General features: G+C 51.8%; 1 protein-coding gene across 2 annotated transcripts in view; it reads left to right on the forward strand.

Moving 5' to 3' along the window:
- Positions 1–1,775: 1,775 nt before the first annotated feature.
- The window catches only part of TMEM181 (transmembrane protein 181), a 51,807-nt gene continuing 31,233 nt past the window's right edge, over positions 1,776–22,349 (forward strand). Inside the window, exons 1-2 of one of the 2 annotated variants that reach the window (XM_072966105.1) lie at positions 1,776–1,909; positions 14,810–14,913. In XM_072966105.1, coding sequence (XP_072822206.1) covers positions 1,902–1,909; positions 14,810–14,913 — 112 coding nt within the window. In that variant the 5' untranslated portion in view covers positions 1,776–1,901. Of the gene's footprint in view, positions 1,910–2,686; positions 2,813–14,809; positions 14,914–22,349 lie in introns of those variants that run through there. The other variant, XM_072966106.1, reaches the window with a different exon arrangement.

Below are 22,349 nucleotides of genomic sequence, written 5' to 3' on the forward strand. Positions count from 1 at the left end.
CAAGAGTGATTTAAGTGATGTGGGGCAGCGGCTCAAGGGAGGCCCAACTTCCTGGAGAAGTTACCAGGAGGCTGATTGGGCCTCAAAGATGTCAACTCTTAAAACCTGGAGTCATATGAAAACAGCAAGGGGTCTGTGGGGATGTCTCGGGGGGGCCAGGCGTCTGGCACAGTCCTTGGAGCAGGCATTTCTATACCAGATAAGCCTGCTTCAGATGGGCAGTAAAAACTGGCTGCCTCTGGCCAAGTGCAGCCAGCAAATATGTATTGTTTAGTTCTCAGAGTTTCAAATCTTTTTTGAATTCGTCTTCCATGTCTTAGAATCGGAAGGATGTCACATGAAAAGTCATATCTGAGTTCAGACTTGTTCAAAGTGCTGAGTGACAATTGCCCCTTCAGATATTGCACTCCCTGATCCACAGTGCCCGCCTGTCCCCCAGGTGCTGGCTTTTATGTTCCCCGGACTTGTCATGAAGAGCCCTTTGCCTCTAAGGGTCTAGGAAAAGAATTCAAGAAATAATCTTTTGTTATTCCTTTAGGAATTGCTATTTTGGATTCAGAATGTGAATGGAATTTCTTGTTATAATTACTTGGTATTCAGGCTGTTGCTTTGCCTGGTTTCCCGCGCTCTCTCCAACTTCCTAACCTCCACTTCACCCCGAGATCAGCCCAGACATCACACATCCTCTCCCGCCTTCCCCCCTCCCACCCCAGGTGAGGTGGGTGCCCTTCCTCCAGGCCCCTATAGCAATCTGTGCTAGTCACACCATGCTCTGGTACCTTACTCTGCCTGTAAATTTGCTGTTTATTGTTCATGTTGGTATCTTCCTGCTAGTTCCAAGCTTGTCAACAGCTTAGTGAGTGAATGTGAATACACAAGGAAGGCAGCTGGACTTTTATTCCCCTCATTCCGATGGACTTCAAATAAACCCACAGTAACACTTCAGGACCTGCAGGGGACAGGGGACATTTCAACCAATGCTCCAGAGAGAATCGAAATATCCAAACTGTGGCTTCACATCTGTTCTTGATTATAGAAATTTAGAACTGTGAGCCAAGATGCTAAATCCAGAAAGTGCTTTCGGTCAGCTGGTGTCTTCACCCAGCATAGACACAACTGCACGGTAATTGGTTACAGACACTTGCTCCTGCTGCAGAACCTTCGAAGAACCATGACCTGCCCCATCAGTTGTCAGCCCTGTGGGATGGGGGATGGGGGACGCGCACCACATCCTTCCGGAGGGACAGAGCTTGGATGGGGACAGAAAATCTGCACGCTGTGGTAGCTGTAGTTTAGAAAAGGTTTGCAGGAGAAGCTACCAGGAAGAGCTGGGAAAGCGCTCCTGCCGTCAGCACTTGGGGGTGTCCGAGGTTTGTCCTGGCTTTTCTTGTCTTTGGGAGTATGGAAAGTGGTAGATCCTCTCCCCTACAAAATGCAGACAACTGTAAGCCTTTCAGACAAGGGCAGGGCACTCTTGGACTCCCAAGGCTGTTCCTATGCCCTGATTAAGATGCTCTGGGAGCGGGAGGCTGAATGAATTAACGCACTATCCCCTGGGCTAGGGACGGGGAGTGAGTCGGGCCCTTCGTTCTATCGTGAACCCTTTTCTGACACCACCGCCCCTCCCCAGGGCCGGCCTCCGTGCTCTCGGGCCGCAGGGGAGGTGGGTGCCTTCCCCGCGGCCTCGGAGCCCGGCCCGCCCGGCGCGCCCCCTCCCCCCGCTGGGACCCCTCCCCCGCCGCGCGGGCCGCTTCCGTGCACGTGACCGCGGCCGCGCGTCGCGCTCTGACGAGCTTCAGGGAGCCGGCCGCTCCCGGGCCGCTGTCGCTCCGGCTCGGCTGCGGCTGCTGTGCGGCGCCGGGCGGGCTCGGGCGCGGGCCGGGCCGAGGCGGGGCGCCGCCATGGAACCGTGAGTGCCGGCTGGAGAGGCGGGCGGGGAGGGCGGGGGTCCCCCGGGCGCCCCGGCCCAGAGCTGGGGCTCCGGCGTCCCGCTCCCGGGAGCCCTGCCGCGGGGCCCTCCGCCCACGTGGACCTCGGGGGACCCGGGAGGGAGCGCCGCCGGGCTTCGTGGGGGGGGCTCGGCGCAGGGACCCCCGACGGCCTGCCAGCCCCGCAGGAGTTAGCAGTGGAGACGGCGTCCGGGTTCCAGGATGGGCCTCGGCCCGAGCGCATCCCAGGAAGGCCCTGCTCGCTCCGGGGAGCCGAGTGACCCTCGTCCTTCCCCAGGGCAGCTCCGTGGCGCTGGCTGAGAATGGTCCGTCTCGCCTGAAGTCCATCCTCCCCGCCCCGCACAGCCTCCTGGCTGGAAAGACGGTGACCCCTGCCCCTGGCAGTGGCCCTGTTCATCACCTCCTTATTAAAAGCGCCCTGGGCGCCTCACTGCTTTTTGTGACCTAGCCCAGCGCCAGGTAAAGAGAGGCGCTCTCCGAAGGGTTTTTGATGATGTTGGCACCTTGGGAGCCTGCCACACACAGCCTGGTTAGAGCTCGTGGACACCAAGGTTTATGAGTTTTACTATCTGCTGACTTTGGGCCTATTACCTTTGTGAAGTTCAGGGGTTTTATTGAGGGAAAACCTGTCCAGGGCCTCATAGACGCCGTCCCTAAAGCTTGCTTTTGACACAACAGTCACCTGGGTGTCCCCCCCAGGGGACGTCCAGAAAAGGAGAGAGAATTAAAGAGAAGTTTAGCACCTGAGTTACAAGAGTTGCGGGAAGGGATGTCTGAAGTCTCTCTGCCAGGTGGAGCAGCGCCTGTGATTGGAGATTTGGAGGGCAGATTCCCACAATTGAACGCAGCCTTAAGACAGGACTGTGAGTTTCTCTGTGTGTTTGGGGTTTTAGAGGCTGAAAGGGTTTGCCTTGGATTTCTGCTGATTTCTCTGACTGTAGACATAGAGACACAAGATCTGGGGATGTTGCCTGAATGCAAACACACGTGATAGAAAGGAAGTTTTTTCCTCCTGCTTCTAAAGACATTTCTGACTTTTCAGCTGATCACTTTTGCACAACATAGGAAGCCAGACTTGGATAAATGTCAGACCCAGGTGGATGCTTTAATGGTCTTTCTTTTTAGTGAAGTTCCAGACGGAGGTAGGCTAGCAGTACTGCCTCTGCACAACTCCGGGGGACACTGTTCACTTGTGGTACGTGTGAATAGCACTGCTTCGAATACCACATGAAGGGCGCCATCTGGAGTTGTGCTAAGCGGTGACCCTGTAGCAGAGGGAGAAGTCGCATGTTTTAGGAAGTCCTCACATACCGAATCTCCTTTGGGCCCGCACGGCACAGCAGCCCTGTGGTGTGTGGTGATGTTACTCCTGGTCCTAGGACTGAGGGCAGAGAGTTTGACGTGGTGTGGGCGTTAGCCTGCGTCTCCTGCAGGAGTCCTGTGCTGTCTGTTACATGGCAGAAGCAGACCAGGCAAGAACTAAACAAGTAGCTGCAGAACCACTGCTTGAGTGAAGGGCCTTGGTGGAGTATTCCAGTCGCTCCAGTGGTGGAGGGTCGGCCGTGGGGATGCCCTCCTGTTGAGCAGGGGCGGAGGCGGTGAGATGAGCTTATCTAGAGGTCAGCCAGCCACCATCGTCCGGCACTCAAAACGGCACAGACCTGGAAATCAGAAAGTCTTTGGCAGCAAATACAAATCCTACCAGAAAAACAAAACAAAAAACCCTGACTAAGGCTAAAAACCTGGAGCGTGCATGGGACTTAGGCTCCCGGTAGGGTCAAAGTGCTCTTGCCAGACATGACAGGGAGCCCTGTTGTGACAAGAAAGTGGGCAGAGAAGCCAGGAGAAAGTGGGTCTGGAGGAGCACGCTGAGGGAGAGGGGGACTAATGCAGTCTGTTCCACGGACCTCCCTGCCCAGCCTATTCTTTTTAAAAGAGCAGGAGAGATTGCCATCAAAACCAGTCAGAATAAGGGGAGGGAATCGCTCAGCGGTGGAGTGTGTGCTTAGCATGCATGAGGTCCTGGGTTCAATCCTCAGTACCTCCATTAAAATAAATAAGTAAACCTAATGACCTCCCTCACTCAGAATTTTTTTTTAATTAAAAAAAAATGACTTCTAAAAAAACAGCAAGAATAAAGAGTTCCCAGTTCTAAAACCTTTATGCTTTAGTTTCCTGCAGACTCCTTTTCTTTTCTGAAAATGCTGGGGAAGTGAGAGATGCTGGGAGTTCAGGGGGAAGACGGAGTAGGGTGTGTCTCAAACAGTTGCTGCCATGACTAACAGGAACACCTGTTTGTGCTGCCGGGCTCCACGTAGTTGAGGTTTCTCAGGGTCACTTGTTGCTTTGCTCTTACGGCAGCATTTCTCTGCAAACGTCAATCAGGTTGCCTTTTGCATGCATCTCGACTGGTACTTAAAACCAGTTTTTAAGGAGTGTACTTTACATGTCTCTCTCATCCTGGGTGCACTGAAGTATAAAAATATATTATTTAGCCTCCTTTTCTGCAGCAGCAAAGGAGTGGCACAAATTAGCACAGTGGAGCCCTGCTGTGGTTTCTGTGCCCCAGGCCTTCTGAGTGTCCCGGTGCTTGAGGGGACAGCAGACCTAGGTCAGTATCTTGTTCTTGTAACCATAGAGTTATTTAGGATTGCATCTCTTAGAATAATTTTTTTTTCCTGAACCAGAGTGATCTCTAGAGTTAATGAAAGATAACAGAGCATTTACCGCGTGGCAGGTACTGCTCTGAGCACTTTGCGCACATCATTTCACGTAACCTCATAGCCGCCCTTCCCATGAAAAAGTTTCTCTTAGTTTTATATATGAGGAAGCTGAGGTGCAGAGAAGTCAAGTGAGTTTCTCCAGGTGACAGCTGGCATGTCACACAGATAGAAAGGAGGATGGAAGCCCGGGAGTCGGCTCCAGCCCACAGTCTTGAGGTAGACGTCCTCTCCTGCCTCTCAGTAACAGCTGGCCATGGCCGAGCATTAGCACGGCTTCCATGTCATAACTCACTTCATTGTTACAGCATCCCTTGGCCCTGGGCTCCCTCAGTTTCCTGAAATTTATAGTTCAAGAGCGAGAGGCCCTGGGAGGTGAAGTGGTTCCCCCGAGGTCTCCCTGGTGGAGGGGCCTTCCAGCCCGGGCAGTTGGCCCCCGAGAGCCTGCCTTCTTGACCACCGGACCGCACTGCCCTGAGCTGGGCTGGGCGCCGCCCAGAGTGGGGCCTCCTTTGCTGTTCTGTTTGCCATGGGACAGGTTTTCAATGACCTGACTAGCGTGCTCCTGGCTGTGAGTCATTGGGCTCGCGGCCTGGCAAGGATACACATGAATTCGTGGTTCCTCTGGAGCTTAGAATGGCGTTCATTAAAATACATGTTGAGGTTTGAGCCTTGAATGTTTGCATCATGGCTTTTTTGAAGAACTAAAGATACATTTTTTGTGATGTATTCAGGTTAGTTGATGGAAATTTCAGAATTCTTATTCTGTTCTTTAGAGTTTCTCCTTCTCAAAACCTATTAAATGGTAGGTTATTTTAAAAGGAAAGTTTGGTGAGGGGGCCAGAGTGAGGGCGTGGTGGGCCTCCTTTCTGCCCCTGACCTTGTGGGTTTCAGTCCCACCCCCCATCTCCTGCTGACTGAGAACTCAGTGGGTGTATACTTCCCCCAGCCTCTATTTTCCCATATGAAAAATGGGCTGATAATACTTGTCTCACAGAAAAGCACCTGGCCAGGTACTAAGTAGATGCTTAGGGAATGTGGACTTCTGTCCTTCCCTTCAGTTGGTTGCATTCTAAACCAGAGGAGGGGAGATTTTACACAGTGGATCTTCAGGGTTAGAGACTGGATGAAAACTGAGATTTTTTTTAAAAAAAAAGGAAAAGTAGGGGGAGAGGGCGAGCACAATCAGTACTATGAAGGACTAGCTCGATGGCGTTCTTCCTATGCGCTTACTACACTGTTCTCAGCACTTCAGTTTTCGTTTGTGCTCCCACCGGCCCTGGGGATTATTCTGCCCGTCTCTGGTTGGCACCAGGACTCCGAGGCCCTGAGAAGTTAGCTGTTTGCCCATAGGCGTCTGTCTAGGAAGTGGAGGAGCCGGATTTGAATCCAGCCCGACAGGCACCAGGCCAGCACTTTGGGCCACGGGAGATGAGTTGATTTTTATACAGATTATGAGAAAAAGAAAATCTAAAATATGAGAACAGACTGAGAGATCTGAACTGCTTTCCACTGCCCAGATTCTCATGTTTTAATTCTAAAGTGGGAAATCTAGGTTTGAGGTGAACAAATAGCAAAATGTGTAATCCTGAACTAGTTTCAGTCTTATCTGCCTGCTGTACTGTGACTTTCTGAGCTGAGATAAAATATATAATTCTGTGGTGTCACAAAGATGCATCAAAACTGGACAAGATCCATTATGGCATTTTCTGGGGAAGCAGTCTTCAAACTGAATATATATCAGTGCTTGCTTTGGCTTTCAAATAGGAAAGAAATTTGATTCTGAGAGCCCTGCAGCTTTTCTGTTGTTTTTCCCTCCCAGCTGCGTGTGCTCGTGGCCGGAGGGGCTTGGTCAAAGGCAAAGGTTGTTGGTGCTGGTTTCCGCCATCTGTCTCTCCCCATCACTTAGGGGTGGCCCCTCCAGGCGTTTTCTCTGGTTCTCTGCTCACCCAGGTTCTATCCATTTCCAGGTCTTTCCACTCCAGGCCCATAAAGAGGCTCATTGAGTGCTCGCCTCCCCCACGGTTCTTTCTAGTGCTGTTTTATGAACTCTTATGAGGCTCGTGTGGGAGGGAGAAGTGCTGAGTGGGAGAAGGAGTGTTGGCTAGAGGCAGTTGGGAGCTCCCGGTGGCCCTAATGGGGACACGGGCTTTCCGGCTGGCTGAGCGGAGGCAGGAGCATCTGACCCAGGGTACACAGCCCAGGGGAGTGTGGTGCTGGGGGAAGACCCTTGCTAGGGGCTGCTTTGGCCAGTTCACAGACGGCAAAGACTAGAGCCACAGAAAACATTAAAAGATAACATTGGAGGAAAAAGTGAAATTTTGATAGTTGATCATAGCAGGGAAAATGTTAGAACATTGGGGAAACCAGGGTGAAGCCAGAGAAGAGCCAATAGTCATTGCACACTTGCCATTTGTCAGGCACAGCACTGGGCACCAGGAGGCCCGAGGGGAGCTCCAGGTGGGGGGAGGTGTAGAGGCGTATGAACAGTTGTCACCCATGGTGACATCCGGGAACAGGTGTGTGCCTCCCATCCTGCAGGGAGGAGACAGTTGCTTCCTTGGAGTGGTTGGGGGCGGCCTCACCAGAGCCAGGACCTCAGCTGGTCCGGGAAGGGTGGGTGCTTGGGGGCTGTACGGAGGGGGGAGGGGACAGATGGAGTGGCAGAAGTAGGATGGCAGTAGGAAGGGCAGCGCCTGAGTGGCAGGGATGGCTGGTGACTGTCTCACATTGTGAAAGGGCAGTTCTAGATACCTTGAACCAGAAGTTTTCCCTGTCTTCGTGACTTAGTACCTTGAATTTTGTTTTTAAATATTTTGGTTTATTTAGGTGTGTGTATCGATGAGAAGCTTTTAGTTCTAATAGGCTATCTCATGCAAAGTGGCCTAGACAAGGGGGTGGTGGGGGCCAAAAGCTGAGGCAGGCATGTCCAAGGTTGACTGGGCGGCTCCGTGGCCCGGGTGACCCTCCGTCTTTCTGCTCTCCATCCTGGACCTGTAGGCAGTGTCCGCCCACGTACAAGTGTTGTCACTGCAGCCGCTCAGGCCACGCTTACGTACCGTTATGTCCATCGGAGACAGGTCTTTCTTCTTGTCCACCTCTTCGTTAGGCAAGGAAACCTTTTCTAGCAGCACCTGGCTGATGTCCCTCAGATTCTGCGCCGCAGCAGGGAGAAGGGCTGGGAAGATGAGGATCTGACATTTTCGGCCTCTGTTTCCGGGCCTGGTCTCGCTGGCAGGGGACCAGGGTGGGAGGGGCCGAGAACAGTGGTGCTGCAGCCCTACCCTAGAGACAGTCCCTTCATCTCCTGTGGCTGCTCTTCCTCCTTTAGAAGCGGGGGGTGGGGGGAGGGATGGGGGAGAGTTGTGTCCCAACAGATACATGCCCATAAACATGGAACAGGCGTGCCGACGACAGTTGGTTGTGAAGTGCTTGGCTGTTACTCTGAGTGACAGGGGAGTCACCGGAGACTTGAGAACGAACACCCGTGGCTTTCATGGGAGTGACTGGGAGGGGAGCAGAGTGTGGGGACCGAGGGTGTAAGCAGGAAGATGGAGGTGTGCAATCCAGTGAAAGGTGGCTGAGGCTCAACCAGCGAAGTGAGAAGGGCTGAAGTCTCGATATATTTGGCAGGTTTTGTTGATCATCAGATATGGGGAGTAAGGGAAAGACTCCATAGTTTTTGGCCTGAGCACCACGGTTGGAGCTGTTGTTTCCTGAGGTGGGAAGACTGCAGGACGGGCTCAGTGGGAGATTAGGAGTCTGGGTTTTAGATGCATCGCACTTTGAGATGCCTACCAGATATCCCAGCAGAGATGTCGAGTAGGTGTTTCCTGTAAGTCAGAGTCCAGCTGGGCTGAGATGTGAACATGGAATCTCACGTGCATTGTCTCTAAAGTCTCAACCAGGATGAGATTACCCAGGGAATGAGAGCAGAGAAGAGAGAAGGGAAGAGGCCAAGAGCAGCATCATGTGGATGAGCCCCGTAAGGTGAGAATGCTATTCGCCTGGAGAGAGCCCTGCAGAATAGTTTTCCAGCCATTTTCTCATGAGAATTGCTGTCTTCACAGACTTCACCTTCCTTGGAAGCGGTCCCTGGGAGCTGCTTATGAATATGCATAATGAAGGGAAGGCAGGGCTTCCAGCGATTGGGATTAAGGCTGCGATTTTGAGGGTTGGCTTTCCAAGAAAGGTGTTTTTAGTTTCTCTAGGAAATATGTCTATGCTATTTTAAATCATGCATGAAACTGAGATTAATTTAGAAGGGACCTAAAGAGTCCAGGCTGATGCTAGGGTGACAGTCTGTTCCATTGCATTTGAGAGGTCTTCCAAGGGCCTGGGGCTCCAAAGAGGCCAGAATTTTTGAGTGTGTGTTTTAGATGCCTGAGTGTGAGAAGATTCATGGACCTGGAGAGGAAGGCTGATGTATGGGTCCCCTCAAGAAAAGACGAAGAGACACTGGTCATGGGCTGGTAGGGTTGTGTAGCAAGTCTTCCTGCCCTAGGGTTCATCGGCTGCTGTGCCGACGTGGCCAGGGTGTGTGGGGAAATGGGGAGCCTTTTCCCTGTCCCTAGTGTCTCCCCACCAATTTGAGGGAACTACTCACTTTTGAGGAAACGATGAAAATTGAGTGGAATAGATGTTTTCTGAATGCATACTGTGTGTCTGGAGTCCGTGAAGATAGATTGATACTTTGTCTTCAGGCATTCAGCTATGTAGTGCGGGCCGCATGTGTTGTAATGTTTTAAAAGGTGGGCAGCCATGAGAGGTGGAGAAGTGAGGGAAAACCTCATGGGGAAGGTGGGACATTCAGGTGAGCCATAAATGCTGGGCCAGATTTAGATGATTTGGTGGGGAGAAGAGAGAGCATTTCAGACCAGGAAAGCAGTATATGAGTGGGCTAGTCTGGAGCCTGGCTGGACCACGTTGGGAAGCTTTATAGAACTTACGCCCTAAGCCCTGGAGTCTGATGCTTGTGTTTGAATGCTGCCTCTGCCAGCATTAGTAGCTTTGTAATCAGGCCTTTCTAAGCCTGAGCTTTTTCATCTGTGAAATGGGAATGTTAATATTCCCTACTTCAGAAGGCTGTTATGATGACTAAGGGAGGTTGTGATTCATGTAGGATACGTACAGGGTGTTAGGAATTGTAGGGGAAGATTTGGGAGGGCCTTGAGAGCCAGAGGAGGAGTTTAAACTCAGTCGAGTTGGCTGTGGGAGCCACGTAGGCTTTCTGTGTAGGGGAGTGTGTGAACAGTGCCGTAAAACCCGCAGAGGAGGCCGCCTCTGGAAGGCTGCTGCAGTAGTTGTGTGGGAGGTGTTGAGGCTGGACTGCAAGACCGGCGTGCTGGGAACGGGGGGGGAAGATAGGAAGCTGTGTGGGACGAATGAGAGCAGGACATCAGGGTGACTCTGAGGCTTCTGGATGTGGGGATGGACAAAGGGGAGAGACAGGAGATGGGCAGTGGAAGTGGGATTTTCATTTTTTAATGGATTCTGTCTTAAACCTATTGACCATAAAGTGATGTGGGACTTCTAAGTGAAAATGTCTTGGGAGCCACGATTTTTGAGTGGGGTCCGGGGCAGGCGGGAGGTTGGGGATGGTCCTGGAGGCGGGAAGGACTGTTAGAGAGGAAGCAGGTCTGTGAGTGTTGAAGAGTCCAGAGCGTGGGGTCCCTAGTCTGGGCTGGAGAGTGCTCAGAAGAGGATGGGCGACAGTAGAGGAGGGGGGTCCGAGGGTCCAAGGCACCTCGGTGGTCGGCTGCATCTGTTTTCTGCACCACAGTCCTGCCTCTGAGCGTTGGCAGAGATACTTTTTTTTTTTACTTTATTTTTTTAACATTTTTTATTGATTTATAATCATTTTACAATGTTGTGTCAAATTCCAGTGTTCAGCACAATTTTTCAGTCATTCATGGACATATACACACTCATTGTCACATTTTTTTCTTTGTGAGTTATCATAACATTTTGTGTATATTTCCATGTGCTATACAGTGTAATATTGTTTATCTATTCTACAATTTTGAAATCCCAGTCTATCCCTTCCCACCCTCCACCCCCCTGGTAACCACAAGTCTGTATTCTCTGTCTGTGAGTCTATTTCTGTCCTGTATTTATGCTTTGTTTTTGTTTGCTTGTTTGTTTTTGTTTTTGTTTTTTAGATTCCGCGTATGAGCGATCTCATATGGTATTTTTCTTTCTCTTTCTGGCTTACTTCACTTAGAATGACATTCTCCAGGAGCATCCATGTTGCTGCAAATGGCATTATGTTGTCGGTTTTTATGGCTGAGTAGTATTCCATCGTATAAATATACCATATCTTCTTTATCCAGTCACCTGTTGATGGGATTTAGGCTGTTTTCATGTTTTGGCTATTGTAAATAGTGCTGCTATGAACATTGGGGTGCAGGTGTCATTCTGAAGTAGGGTTCCTTCTGGATGTATGCCCAGGAGTGGGATTCCTGGGTCATATGGCAAGTCTATTCCTAGTCTTTTGAGGAATCTCCACACTGTTTTCCACAGTGGCTGCACCAAACTGCATTCCCACCAGCAGTGTAGGAGGGTTCCCCTTTCTCCACAGCCTCTCTAGCATTTGTCATTTGTGGATTTTTGAATGACGGCCATTCTGACTGGTGTGAGGTGATACCTCATTGTAGTTTTGATTTGCATGTCTCTGATAATTAGCAATATTGAGCATTTTTTCATGTGCCTGTTGATCATTTGTATGTCTTCCTTGGAGAATTGCTTGTTTAGGTCTTCTGCCCATTTTTGGATTGGGTTGTTTATTTTTTTCTTATTGAGTCATATGAGCTGCTTATATATTCTGGAGATCAAGCCTTTGTTGGTTTCACTTGCAAAAATTTTCTCCCATTCCGTAGGTTTTCTTCTTGTTTTACTTCTGGTTTCCTTTGCTGTGCAGAAGCTTGTAAGTTTCATTAGGTCCCATTTGTTTATTCTTGCTTTTATTTCTTCTAGGAGAAAATTTTTGAAATGTATGTCAGATAATGTTTTGCCTATGTTTTCCTCTAGGAGGTTTATTGTATCTTGTCTTATGTTTAAGTCTTTAATCCATTTTGTGTTGATTTTTGTATATGGTGTAAGGCAGAGATACTTCTGTGGGTGACCTGATGGCAGGGCATAAGGGCTGTCTGCTCAGTGAGACTTGCCCAGCAGGGCGATCGTTTAGGGTAGCTGGGTTGTTAGGGCCAGGCTGGCATTTCAGCAGGGAGGTGGAATGGGAAGTAGGCAGAGGAACCACTGGGTGTCTGGAGGCCTGCCAGGAGGCCGCTGTTGTGTTGGGGGTGAAATGAAACCCGTGGGCGGGGGTAGGGGCCGCCCGAGCTGAGTTTGCTCTGGTGAACTGCTTTTCCTGGCTTTGAGTGACAAGTTGCGACCAAGACCATGGAGAGGGAGGCGTTGTCAGCCAGATGCTGTGGTCTGGGCACTGTCCCCCATGAACACATGACACCAGTGTCCTCCCAGAGTGAGGATGCCTGGACAGGTGTCCTGCTCGTCAGGCCGAGGAGGACAGAGGGAAGCGAGACCTGCTGCCCTGTCCCCAGCAAGCCTCGGTCAGCGGGGGTGGTTGTGTGATGCTGTTTTCTCAAGCAGGGGCTTAGCTCGCCTTCTCTGTGTCTTTTTTCCATCTGGTTGGGTGAGGCCTGATGGCTGAACCAAGAACATTTCTAATAAAGTGGGAGTTTTAAGGAAGGGGAAATGCTAGGTCTTTATTCTGTCCCCAAGGAGAAGGTTGGAGAAGCACCCTGGGTGGCTTGTGTGTTGCTGGAATTTGATCTTGTGCTATCGTCCCCTTTCTTCACCCTCGTTTCTCAGCATTCCTTCTCACCTGCTAAACAAGTGCTTTTATAACAAAACATTGATAAAGTGTTTTATTTACAAGGTGTTTTAAACATCGTATTTTAAGTATAACTATTCCTATTCTGTTTTCCTCTGCTTCCAAGTCACCTGTTCTGTCCTTTCCCGCCGCTGGGGAGCCCTGGGTGCTCCTCAGAGCCCCGAGTGGCCCGAGACCAGCGGAGTTGTGGTGCCGTGAGGGACTTGGTAATTTTTTTAAGCGACTTTAGATTTACAGAAAAGTGGCCAAGACAGTGCAGTGTTTCTGCACAAGCTTTGCCAGGCTTCCCTCGTGGCAGCGTCCCGGACCCCCGCACACTTGTCAGAGCTAGGTCAGCATCGGGGCAGTGCTGCAAACTCCCGACCCTGTTCGTGTCCCCGGCGTCTAGTCCATTCAGCTTTGCGTTGCTGTTCACAGTGAGGATGCCCAGCATAGCTAGGAGCATGTCTTCCCTCTGCAGGGTGTGCCGAGGCCTCTCACCCGGAGGTGACGGGGAAGTGACACCGGAGACCTTCTCCTGCCAGCGCTGTACCCCACCCGGCTTCCCCAGAGGCCTTCATAGAGGGGCCCCTGCTCCGTCCTGCTCCCAGAGCCGCCTCCTGGCAGTGGTGGTTACTGCCAAGGGCAGAGCTGTGGCATCTTGGCCAAGAGTCCTGCGGTCTCTGGATCTCGGTTTCCCCAGGTGCACGTCCAAGGGGCGGGGCTTCCTCCTGGAGGTGATGACCAGTTCTGATGTTTTAAGACTCTCAGGCCTCTTATGATCTTTTGGGTCCAAAATCTGAGTTGGGTTCAGGCCACTTAATTCATGAGCTCTCACTGCCCATGCACAGTAGTGTCTTTGGTGGTTCGGCCTTCAGACCTGGGTCCCCGAGGGAAAGATGGAGCACTCATGCCTTTATTTCTTCAGTGGTCTCATTGTTCTGTGAAACATGGGGATCTGACAGTTCACTGGCCTGGGCTGAGCAGGTCCTGCTGGAGAGTGCTGACTTCGTGTAAGCAAAGCCACGTCAGAGCGACTAGGGCCACCTTTGCCCTGAGATGCCGCCCAGCTGGTTTCCTGCCTGGGAGCAGGGCTCTCCAGCCCAGGAAGAGAGAGGGTGTGCCCGTGTGCAGGGCCATGTGAGCTTCATGCTGCAAGAGCAAACAGCCTCTCCCTCCCTTTCCGGTCCCAAACCTGTTTCTCTCCCTTCCTGGGGGTGCTGTCTCCTGCCTGGGAGGCATGAGAAATTCCTTCCTGCTCTCTAAGCTCCCCAGACCAGGAAATGCTGGGCAACTTAAAAAACAAAGCAAAACAGAAAACCCCACTGGCTCTCATCTCTGGGTTTGTGGGTCTCCTGGCCAGGTCGTAGTGTGGAGGCTGGCCTCCTTTTAGCAGCTGAATTGGAGCTCGGTCAGGCAGCTGCCTTACAGCCTGTCTGGGGCTGCTGGTAGGGGCAGCAGTGAGGACTTGAGACCTGCCCCACCTCGAGCACTCAGCATCTGGTCCTTCACAGGTTTCTCTGTTGTTTGCCAGCCCCTGGGGTAGGGAGTTCTGAAAGAGAAGTGATACCTACCCCACCACCGTTTTCTTCTGACCAAAGGATAAAGTCGGGGTGGATAGGAGGGGTCTGATGGGGTGGGCGTTAGAACGGATCTTCTGAATTCATTTCCATGCCAGTGTCAGTCACAGAAAGCTGCTTAGTTGCATCAAAACCAGTCCCCACAGTCAAGGCCTGGCTGAGCTTCACCAGGATGGGTGACGCAAGTGAGGGGCCTTAAGCTGTGAGGAGCCCTGGGCAGGAAACTCCAAGCTGGGCAGCCAGAAGTTCAGACAGAAAATGTGGAGCTGGTGGCGCCTGGAACCCCCCATTCTGGACCGAACTGTGGCTGCCAACCTGTGTCTGTGTGTCTTCGTGTGATCACTTAGGGTCCTCCACGCACTTGGGCTCTACTCTGGCCGCTGAAGGTGGGGTGTGGCAGGCTTGGGCCCCCACTGCTGTGGCCTGATGACACGTGCCACAGTGCATTCTCCTGCCGTGAGGACTGGGTTCTTCCTGGCCCCGTGCAGAGCCGGGGGGCCATGTCCACAGAGTGCTGGGCCCAGGACATACCGGGGTGGCACCCACCCCAGCAGTGTTCATCGAGGTTATTTAGACAGTTTTGTCAGGCGAGTCACCTGGTTTGAGACTAGGTCCTCCCCTGAGGTGAGGGCTCACAGGGTCAGGGAGGCCTGATGCAGCCTGTGCATGGCTGATGGGGAGTCCTTGGCCCTGCCCGCCCACCACTCACCTGGTTTCTCCCCACAGGCTGGCGCCCATGCGGCTGTACACGCTCTCCAAGCGCCACTTTGTGCTCGTGTTTGTCGTCTTCTTCGTCTGCTTCGGCCTGACCGTCTTCGTCGGGATCAGAGGTGAGGAGCAGTTTTTGCACCTTGTCATTTACAGTTACCTGGGGCAGTGCCAGTCCGCCCGCCCAGCTGTACCCACTCACTCTCACCCGCCAAGGGACCCATGGCGGAGGGGGATGCCCGGAGGGGTGGCCCTGGTCCTGCCGTGCACAGCGGCCGGGGCCTGTGCTCAGCTTGGCAGCGCCGGGCGGCCTGGGCCAAATACCTTTTGTTGGGAGAGTCCGCTGTGCTCCAGGACCCGCCTGAGCGCTGGGGAATCCAGAACATGCTGGCGGATCGGGGAGACAGGCCACGCGAACGGTTCCAGGGCAGCAGGTTCCGGGAGGGCGCGAGACAGCGGTGAGCCCAAGGCTGGGGTGGCCTCTGCTGTGGTAACACTCTGGGCTCTCTGCAGGAAGGAGTCTGCCGATGCTATTTGAGGAAAAGAGCCACACCGTGAGGATGTGAGATTCCAGAATGCCTTTGAAACCGTCCAGAACAGCCCCCTTTCACCCAGATGGGAAACGGAGAACCCAAGTCCGGTTCCCAGAAACCTGAGTCTCTTCAGTCCCACCCAAGGGCTAGGAGACCCGGAGTTTCCTTAGGCCGTTTCTTCTTTCCTTTCTCCTAGGTGTCTTTTCAGTGAGGCTGGTTTCTGGCAGGGGTTTGCTTACTTAAGGCGCTCAACATGAAAGTGTGATGGCGGCTGGGCTTAGCCTGTCCCGGGGACACCGGTGCCTAAGAAGGCTGGTTTCTCAGCCTAAACGGAAACTTGGGTGGTGCCTGGGCTGAGGGGCCGGGGGAGAGGGTGGAGGTTTAGGTGCTATTTGCCTGCTGATGAAGATGATGATGGTGACAATAGCAACTGTAGCCAGCCCCCAAGGGGTCACAGTTACAGGCAGCACACTGTCCTTTAAGATCCGTAGGGGAGGCATGAGTATTCTCGTGGTCTCCAGTCTCACGGGACTTCAGCCAACTCTTGTTTCCTTAAGTCACTGTCTGTCACAAACATCCATGATTACATTCAACCCTCTCCACTCTTGCAGAAATGAAAAGTGATGCACTAAGGCTGAGATGAGGAAAATGATGTCAAGATTTCCACCCCCCTTTCCTTCTTCCCTAGGGCACTAGTGTTAGCAGGTTCTCCAGAGAAATAGAATAATACCTACACATGGAATAGAACCCATAGGGCACGTGTAGGTACAGAGATACAGATTCATCATGAGGAAGTGGCTCACGTGATTATGGAGGCTGAGAAGTCCCCAGATCTGCAGTCAGCAAGCTGGAGACCCAGGATTGCTGGGGTGTAAGTTCAATCTGAGTCCAAGTCTGAATGCAGGAGCAGAGGAATGTCCCAGCTGGAAGCCAGTCAGGGAAGGAGAGCAAATTCTCACTTACTCAGCCTTTTTCGCTCTGTTCGGTGGATTGCCCACCCACACTGTGAGAGCAGTCGGCTTTACTCAGCTACCGTTCAAACATAAATCTCATCCAGAGACACCCTCAGGACACAATTAGAATAATGTTTAACCAAATTATCTGGGCATCCCATGGCCCAGTTGACACATAAAGTTAACTGTAACAAGTCCATCACCTGTCAACTTGGCATCTGTACACATCTCCTTAAACCACACATAATCTCCAAATAAAGGCCATAACAAGGTCATTAGTCCTTCTGATGTGGTACAGCTATCCTGCATGTAACCAAAAACTCACTACCCTTCCCCAGAAGAGGAGGTAAGGTCCTTGAGTGACGTTAATTCTTCTCCTCTGTATCCTGTAACTTACACACTATGATATAAAGTCAGTAATACGTCTTATGTTACTTGGTAGGGGAATGAGAGAGGGAAGAAAACAAAGATGTTAGCTTAGTGTATATCTTTATGCACACACAGAGGCCTGTTCAAGACGAAACGAGGAGGAGATATTCATGAGCGTTAAAGTCCTCTTTTCTGTAACTAGTCACGTGGTCACAACAGGTATTCATAACTGACTCATTCCACCGCCTGTTCCGTACTCCCTGTGCCTTCAGCAGGCACCTCAGGCGGTCGTGGTTCTTCACCTGGTGGGATGACCCGAACCTGCACCCCTGAGGAGCCTGGGCTGTTGGTGTTCCTGCCCGGACCTGGGTTGTCGTTTTCCAGTGACCTTAATCCCAGGGCCTGGTAATACTGAGAGATGCCCTAAGGGACCTCCTCAGGTATACTCCTCCCTACCCCAGCGTGGCGTAGAGTCCAGTTCCCCGTGGTGGTCAGTGTCAGCCACCCCAGCCAGCACAGGAACCCCCTTCTTTGCCTGTTGATTCTGAGGCACAAGGAGCCCAAAGTGGCGGGGTGGCGGTGTTAACTTCCAGTTCCGTGAGATCATTGCCGTGTCTCGGGGTGGAAGCCTTCCTCCCTGTGGAACTAAGACCTCTAGGCCAGCAGAGCACAAGATCACAGGGACAGGAGTCGATATTTTGCTAGTCACTGGGGGTAGTAGTGAGGGGCACTACGCCCATTTCCGCCCCTTGACTCTTGGATCTGGGGATCTGGCTCTGGGAAAATAAGCACCACATATTGGATGCTAACTTGGAGCATATGCAGCGTCCAGGGAGCCCTGCCCGAGCCTGCAAGGTATTGCCACTTAGCTGGTGCTGTCACTGAGTCTTCTAAAGGCCATTCCACCATTCCATCAAACCAGCTGCTCAAGATGGTGGGGAACGTCGTAAGAGCAGTGAATTTCATGACTGTGGGCCCATTGCCACAGCTCTTCTGCTGTGAAGTGAGTTCCTTGATCAGGAGCGATGCTGTGTAGAATAGCTTGACTATGGATAAGGTGTTTGGTAAATCCATGGATGGTAGTTTTGACAAGAGCATTGGGTGCAGGGAAGGCAAATCCATACCCAGAGTAAGTGTCTATTGCAGTCAGGACAAAACGCTGTCCCTTGCACAATGAAAGTGGTCCCATATCATCAACCCTGCCACCAGGTAGCTGGCTGATGGCCCTAGGTTATGGTGCAGCGTCTCTGCTGCTGGCAGTTGGGCAGCTCAGGTCATGTGGTGACTTGTTGGTCATGGGCACGCGTTCGGTCTCTCCCGAGGCCTGGTAGCAGGCCAAGAGCTGTTTCTCGAAAGGAGAGTAGTTGTCTGGAGAGGGTGGCAGGCTTTGCTCCAAACCCTAAGGGCCTGCCCTGAGATCCACCTGTGGGGCCTGCCAAAGGCTCCAGGCAGCACCCCTTTCCGCCACTGATGCTTCAGGCACCACTGGATCTGCTGGACCACATGAGCCGAGCGGCGGAGCAGCTCCCGCGGCAGCCTGACCTGTGAGCCACCTTCTCTTGTTCTGGGCCCCATTCACAACCAGCAGCTTTTTGGGTCACTAGGTAAATAGGCCACTGTGTCACACCCGAATTAGGAATATATTGCCTCCAAAGTCCATAGAGGCCCCCTAGGTGTCGTACCTCTCTTTCGGTTGTAGGGTGGGCCAGATGCAGCAACTTATCTGTCACCTGAGAAGTCGCCCACCACGGGACCCCTAGAAATTTTGCCAAGGTGGAAGGTACCTGAATTTTAATTGAATTTATTTTCTACCCTCTTGACACCAAATATTATGCCAATAAGTTTAGAGTAGTTGCTACTTCTTGCTCACTAGGTCCAGTCAGCCTCATCTCATCAGGGTAACGGCTCAGTGTGATAGCTTGTGGAAGGGAAAGATGACCAAGGGCTCTGTGAACTAAATTATGGTGTGGGGCTGGAGAGTTGATACACCCCTGAGGTAGGGTAGTGAAGGTGAATTACTGGCCTTGCCAGCTGAAAGCAAAGAGCTTCTGGTGAGCCTTATTGTTAGGGATGGAGAAGAAGTCATTTGCCAGATCAGTAGCTGCGTATCAGTTACCAGAGGATGTGTGAATTTGCCCAGGCAACGAAACCCATCTGGTACAGCAGCTGCAGTTGGAGTCACCGCCTGGTTAAGCTTACGATTATCTACCGTCATTCTCCAAGATCCACCTGTCTTCTGCACAGGCCAAATAAGTGAGTTGAGTGGGGATGTGGTGGGCGTCTTTCAGGTCCCTGATGGTCACACTCATGTCCACAATCCCTCCAGGAGCATGATGCTGTTTGGTTGACTGTTTTCGTAGGTAGAGACGGTTCAAATGGCTTCCACTTGGCCTTTCCTACCATAATGGCCCTCTCTTCACAAGTCAGGGAACTAATGCAGGGATTCTGACAGCTGCTGAATATATCTGTTCAAATTATGCATTCTGAAACTGGGGGATTAGCATTAGAATTAGAATGGGTTTGCGGACTCACTGGGCGCATTGTGACACACCCCTGCGCTAAAACCCCATTATCACCTGACTTCCATAGGTCTCTCCTCTGGTAGACTACAGCGATGTTTTGTTTAAATGGAAGTGTGAACCCAGGACCTCGTGCATGCTCAGCATGTGCTTTACCACTGAGCTGTACCCTTCCCCCAGCAGTGATGTTTTGAGTCCCTGGAAATTAGCGTCAGTTCAGAGCCAGTGTCCAGCAGTTCCCAAAATGTCTGATTTTTTCCCCCAGTGCAGTTGTCCTGGTAGAAGGCCATGGATTCCTTTGGGAGGATGATTAACAGTATAAATTTTCAGCAGTGTACTGGGGTGCTTTCTTAAGGGGACCCAACCTTCCTTTCATTCAAGGGCCTTTATGTCTGTAAACTGGCTTAACTCTGGAATCTGTTGATGGGTTGTGACTCTGTTTTTATGATACAGGTTAGACTTTTGTTCACTTGACCTAGAACTTCTCTGCTTATGCAGATCAAGGAGGAGTTTAGTAGGCAGCCTGTGTGTTTCACTTCCAGGGGCGGCGTGATGGGAGAGCTGAGGCCGGAGGGCTGTGCGGGTCCGACTGTTCTGCTTGCTGCTCTGACTACTGTGTATTTCGGTGACCACACCCGCCGTGCCTTTGGCAGTTGCACGCCACCACCTGGCCCCTGCCACCCGTCGGATCCAGTTACTCCTGTTGCATTTTGTTTTCCCAATTCAGTGGCTGTAGTTCCCACTGTAAGGCCTGGGCTGCAGAGAAGGCAGCCACAGAGCTCTTTCAGGATGCCCGGGGCTCCCCTCACGGATTTATTTCTCATGGTGGTGAAAGGTTTGTCTTCTGGAATCTCCTAGTAGGTCTTAAATGACACATCCGCCCTGGCATACGTCTCCCCAAGCCTCCTCTGCGTTAAACCTAAGCAGGGGCAGCATTCACTCATGGAACCACCTTTTAGTCCATGTTTTAGCTAATCAACCAGCCAGACTATTAACGATCCTTTCCGACTCCCTGAGCTACAACTGTCAAGGCAGAATCTCTGCCTCGTGAGCCCACAGCCATGTATTTGGCCTCGTTCAGCTTTATGTTCCTTCCACCGTTATCCCACACGTGTTCCCTGGGTTTCAGTCTGCATGAGTCAGAAAACTCGGGAAAACACCTCCTTTTGGGTCACAATCTGTGCCGCACCTCTGGGGTCTGCTGGGACTTGAGCTGGGTTTAGGTCTAGAGGCCAGAGGGGTGCTGGGGTGGGTCCTGAGGAGAATCAGCATTGTCCTGCGTGGCAGCTGCCTTCCATGGGCAGTGCAGGGTTAATCCCTCATAAGGGGGTGGAAAGGCCACTTCCCCCGGGAATGGGGAGGACTCTTCCACCGGGAGAGAGGCCTCCTGAGAGTTTAGCGGCTCTGTGTCCACAGCTTCATGGGGATCTTCCTGCATGTCCCAGCGACAGGATCCCGCTCTTTCCCCATCAGCTCACTCACTTCAGCAGTGAGACACCCTGCCAGGCCGGGAGTTCAACTCGTGTTGTAATTCAGCCAGTTACAGGAGGAGATTCGGTTTGATTTTCAGCAGTCTCAGCCCTGTGGCTGGAGGAAGTAAGGGCCTCCTTCAGGGCACACTTAGAAGCTTTCAGATCTTCTCTGCAGCCCTGGAGCTGGGAATTCAAACCCCTGAGTTCATCCTTTTCTTTCACCACTTTGTCCAGCTGCAGTAGGAGCAGCCAGCCAGCCTTGGGACATTTGTAGTTTTCCAAGAATGTTCTAAAGGACTGTACACAGGACCGCTTAGCTCCTCGCTTCTCCTCGGTGGTTGAGGAGGAGTATCCAGGGAAGGTATGGTGTGTATTTTCATGGACTCTCCGTGTTCTCTTTGCTGTTGGACATATGGTCATTAGCATCTTTAATCAGATTAGAGAGCAGGTTCCACAGAGCCCAGAACCAATATAGAAAACTCATCCTTAGCATGCTGCGCCTCTAGAACCACTCTCAGCACCAAAACCTGTGCTAGCCAGGGTTCTCCAGAGAAACTGAACCGATAGGAGATACACACATACATAGGGAGAGACAGAGACAGAAACAGAGACAGAGACAGAGACAGAGACACGTGGTGGGAGGAGGGGAGAGAGAGAGCAATTCATTACAAGGAATTGGCTCTCATGACTGTGGAGGCTGAGAAGGTCTGTAGTCTGCGGCAGGTGAGCTGGAGACACGGGAGGGCCTGTGGTGTAAGTTCTGGTCTGCATCTGAAGGCCAGAAGGTCAGGTGGAGACTGAGGGACCGGCCCGGAGGTGGAGAGCCCAGGCAAGGAGAGCAGATTGTCCCTCCCTCAGCTTTTGCTCTATTCAGACCTTCAACAGTTTGGATGCGGCCCACCCACACTGGGGAGGGCAGTCTGCTTTACGTTAGTCTACTGATTCAAAAAGTGATCTCACCCAGAACCACCCTTACAGACACCCCAGAATAGTGTTTAGCCAAATATCTGGGTACCCTGTGGTCCAGTTGACTTGACACAAAGTCACCATCACAAGTCCTCTGCTCCCAATTACTTTATATGGTAAAGTTATTAGGATTTCAGAGTTAGGAGTGCCTTAGGGGCCACTGGGATAGTCACCCTCACTTTGCAAATGAGGAGGTGGAGATCTGAGAAGCTGTACTGGCTGAGGCTAGAGTCTGGGCTTTCCTGACTCCCAGTTCTTAGTTCTTTCTGGGAAACCAGACTGCCTTACCTCCTGGGCCGGGCGTGCACTCAGATTGTGAATCTGTGGGTACAAGCCTCCTTCCTACGTGGAGACGTGTCCGCTCAGCATGCATAACGTGCTCCAGAGATGTGCTCCTGCCCCGTTGGCGTGTGTGCTTGTGTAGCTCCTCCGGGGGGGGGGGTGGTCGTGGGCAGCAGCCTGGGCGTGGCCACTGAGGCAGCCCCGAAAACTGGCGCCATGAGCTGAGGGGACTTTGCTTTAGAACAAACCCAGTTCTAAATTAAATTAAAAGCAGGTTCACAGTGTTTCCTTTGACTACTTCTTATAAGGCCAAAGCACTGAAACATTGCTAAGGTTCTGTGAATATTTCCAGAAAAGCCTTGAGTGTATATTGTGTATGTAATGCTTTTTTTTTAATATCCTCAACTTAATATTTTTGGAAGACTGGATTAATTGGATGAATAGATCGTGTATTTTTTAGCAGA

Source organism: Vicugna pacos, chromosome 8 (assembly GCF_048564905.1).
Source record: "Vicugna pacos chromosome 8, VicPac4, whole genome shotgun sequence".
Classification (NCBI taxonomy): domain Eukaryota; kingdom Metazoa; phylum Chordata; class Mammalia; order Artiodactyla; family Camelidae; genus Vicugna; species Vicugna pacos.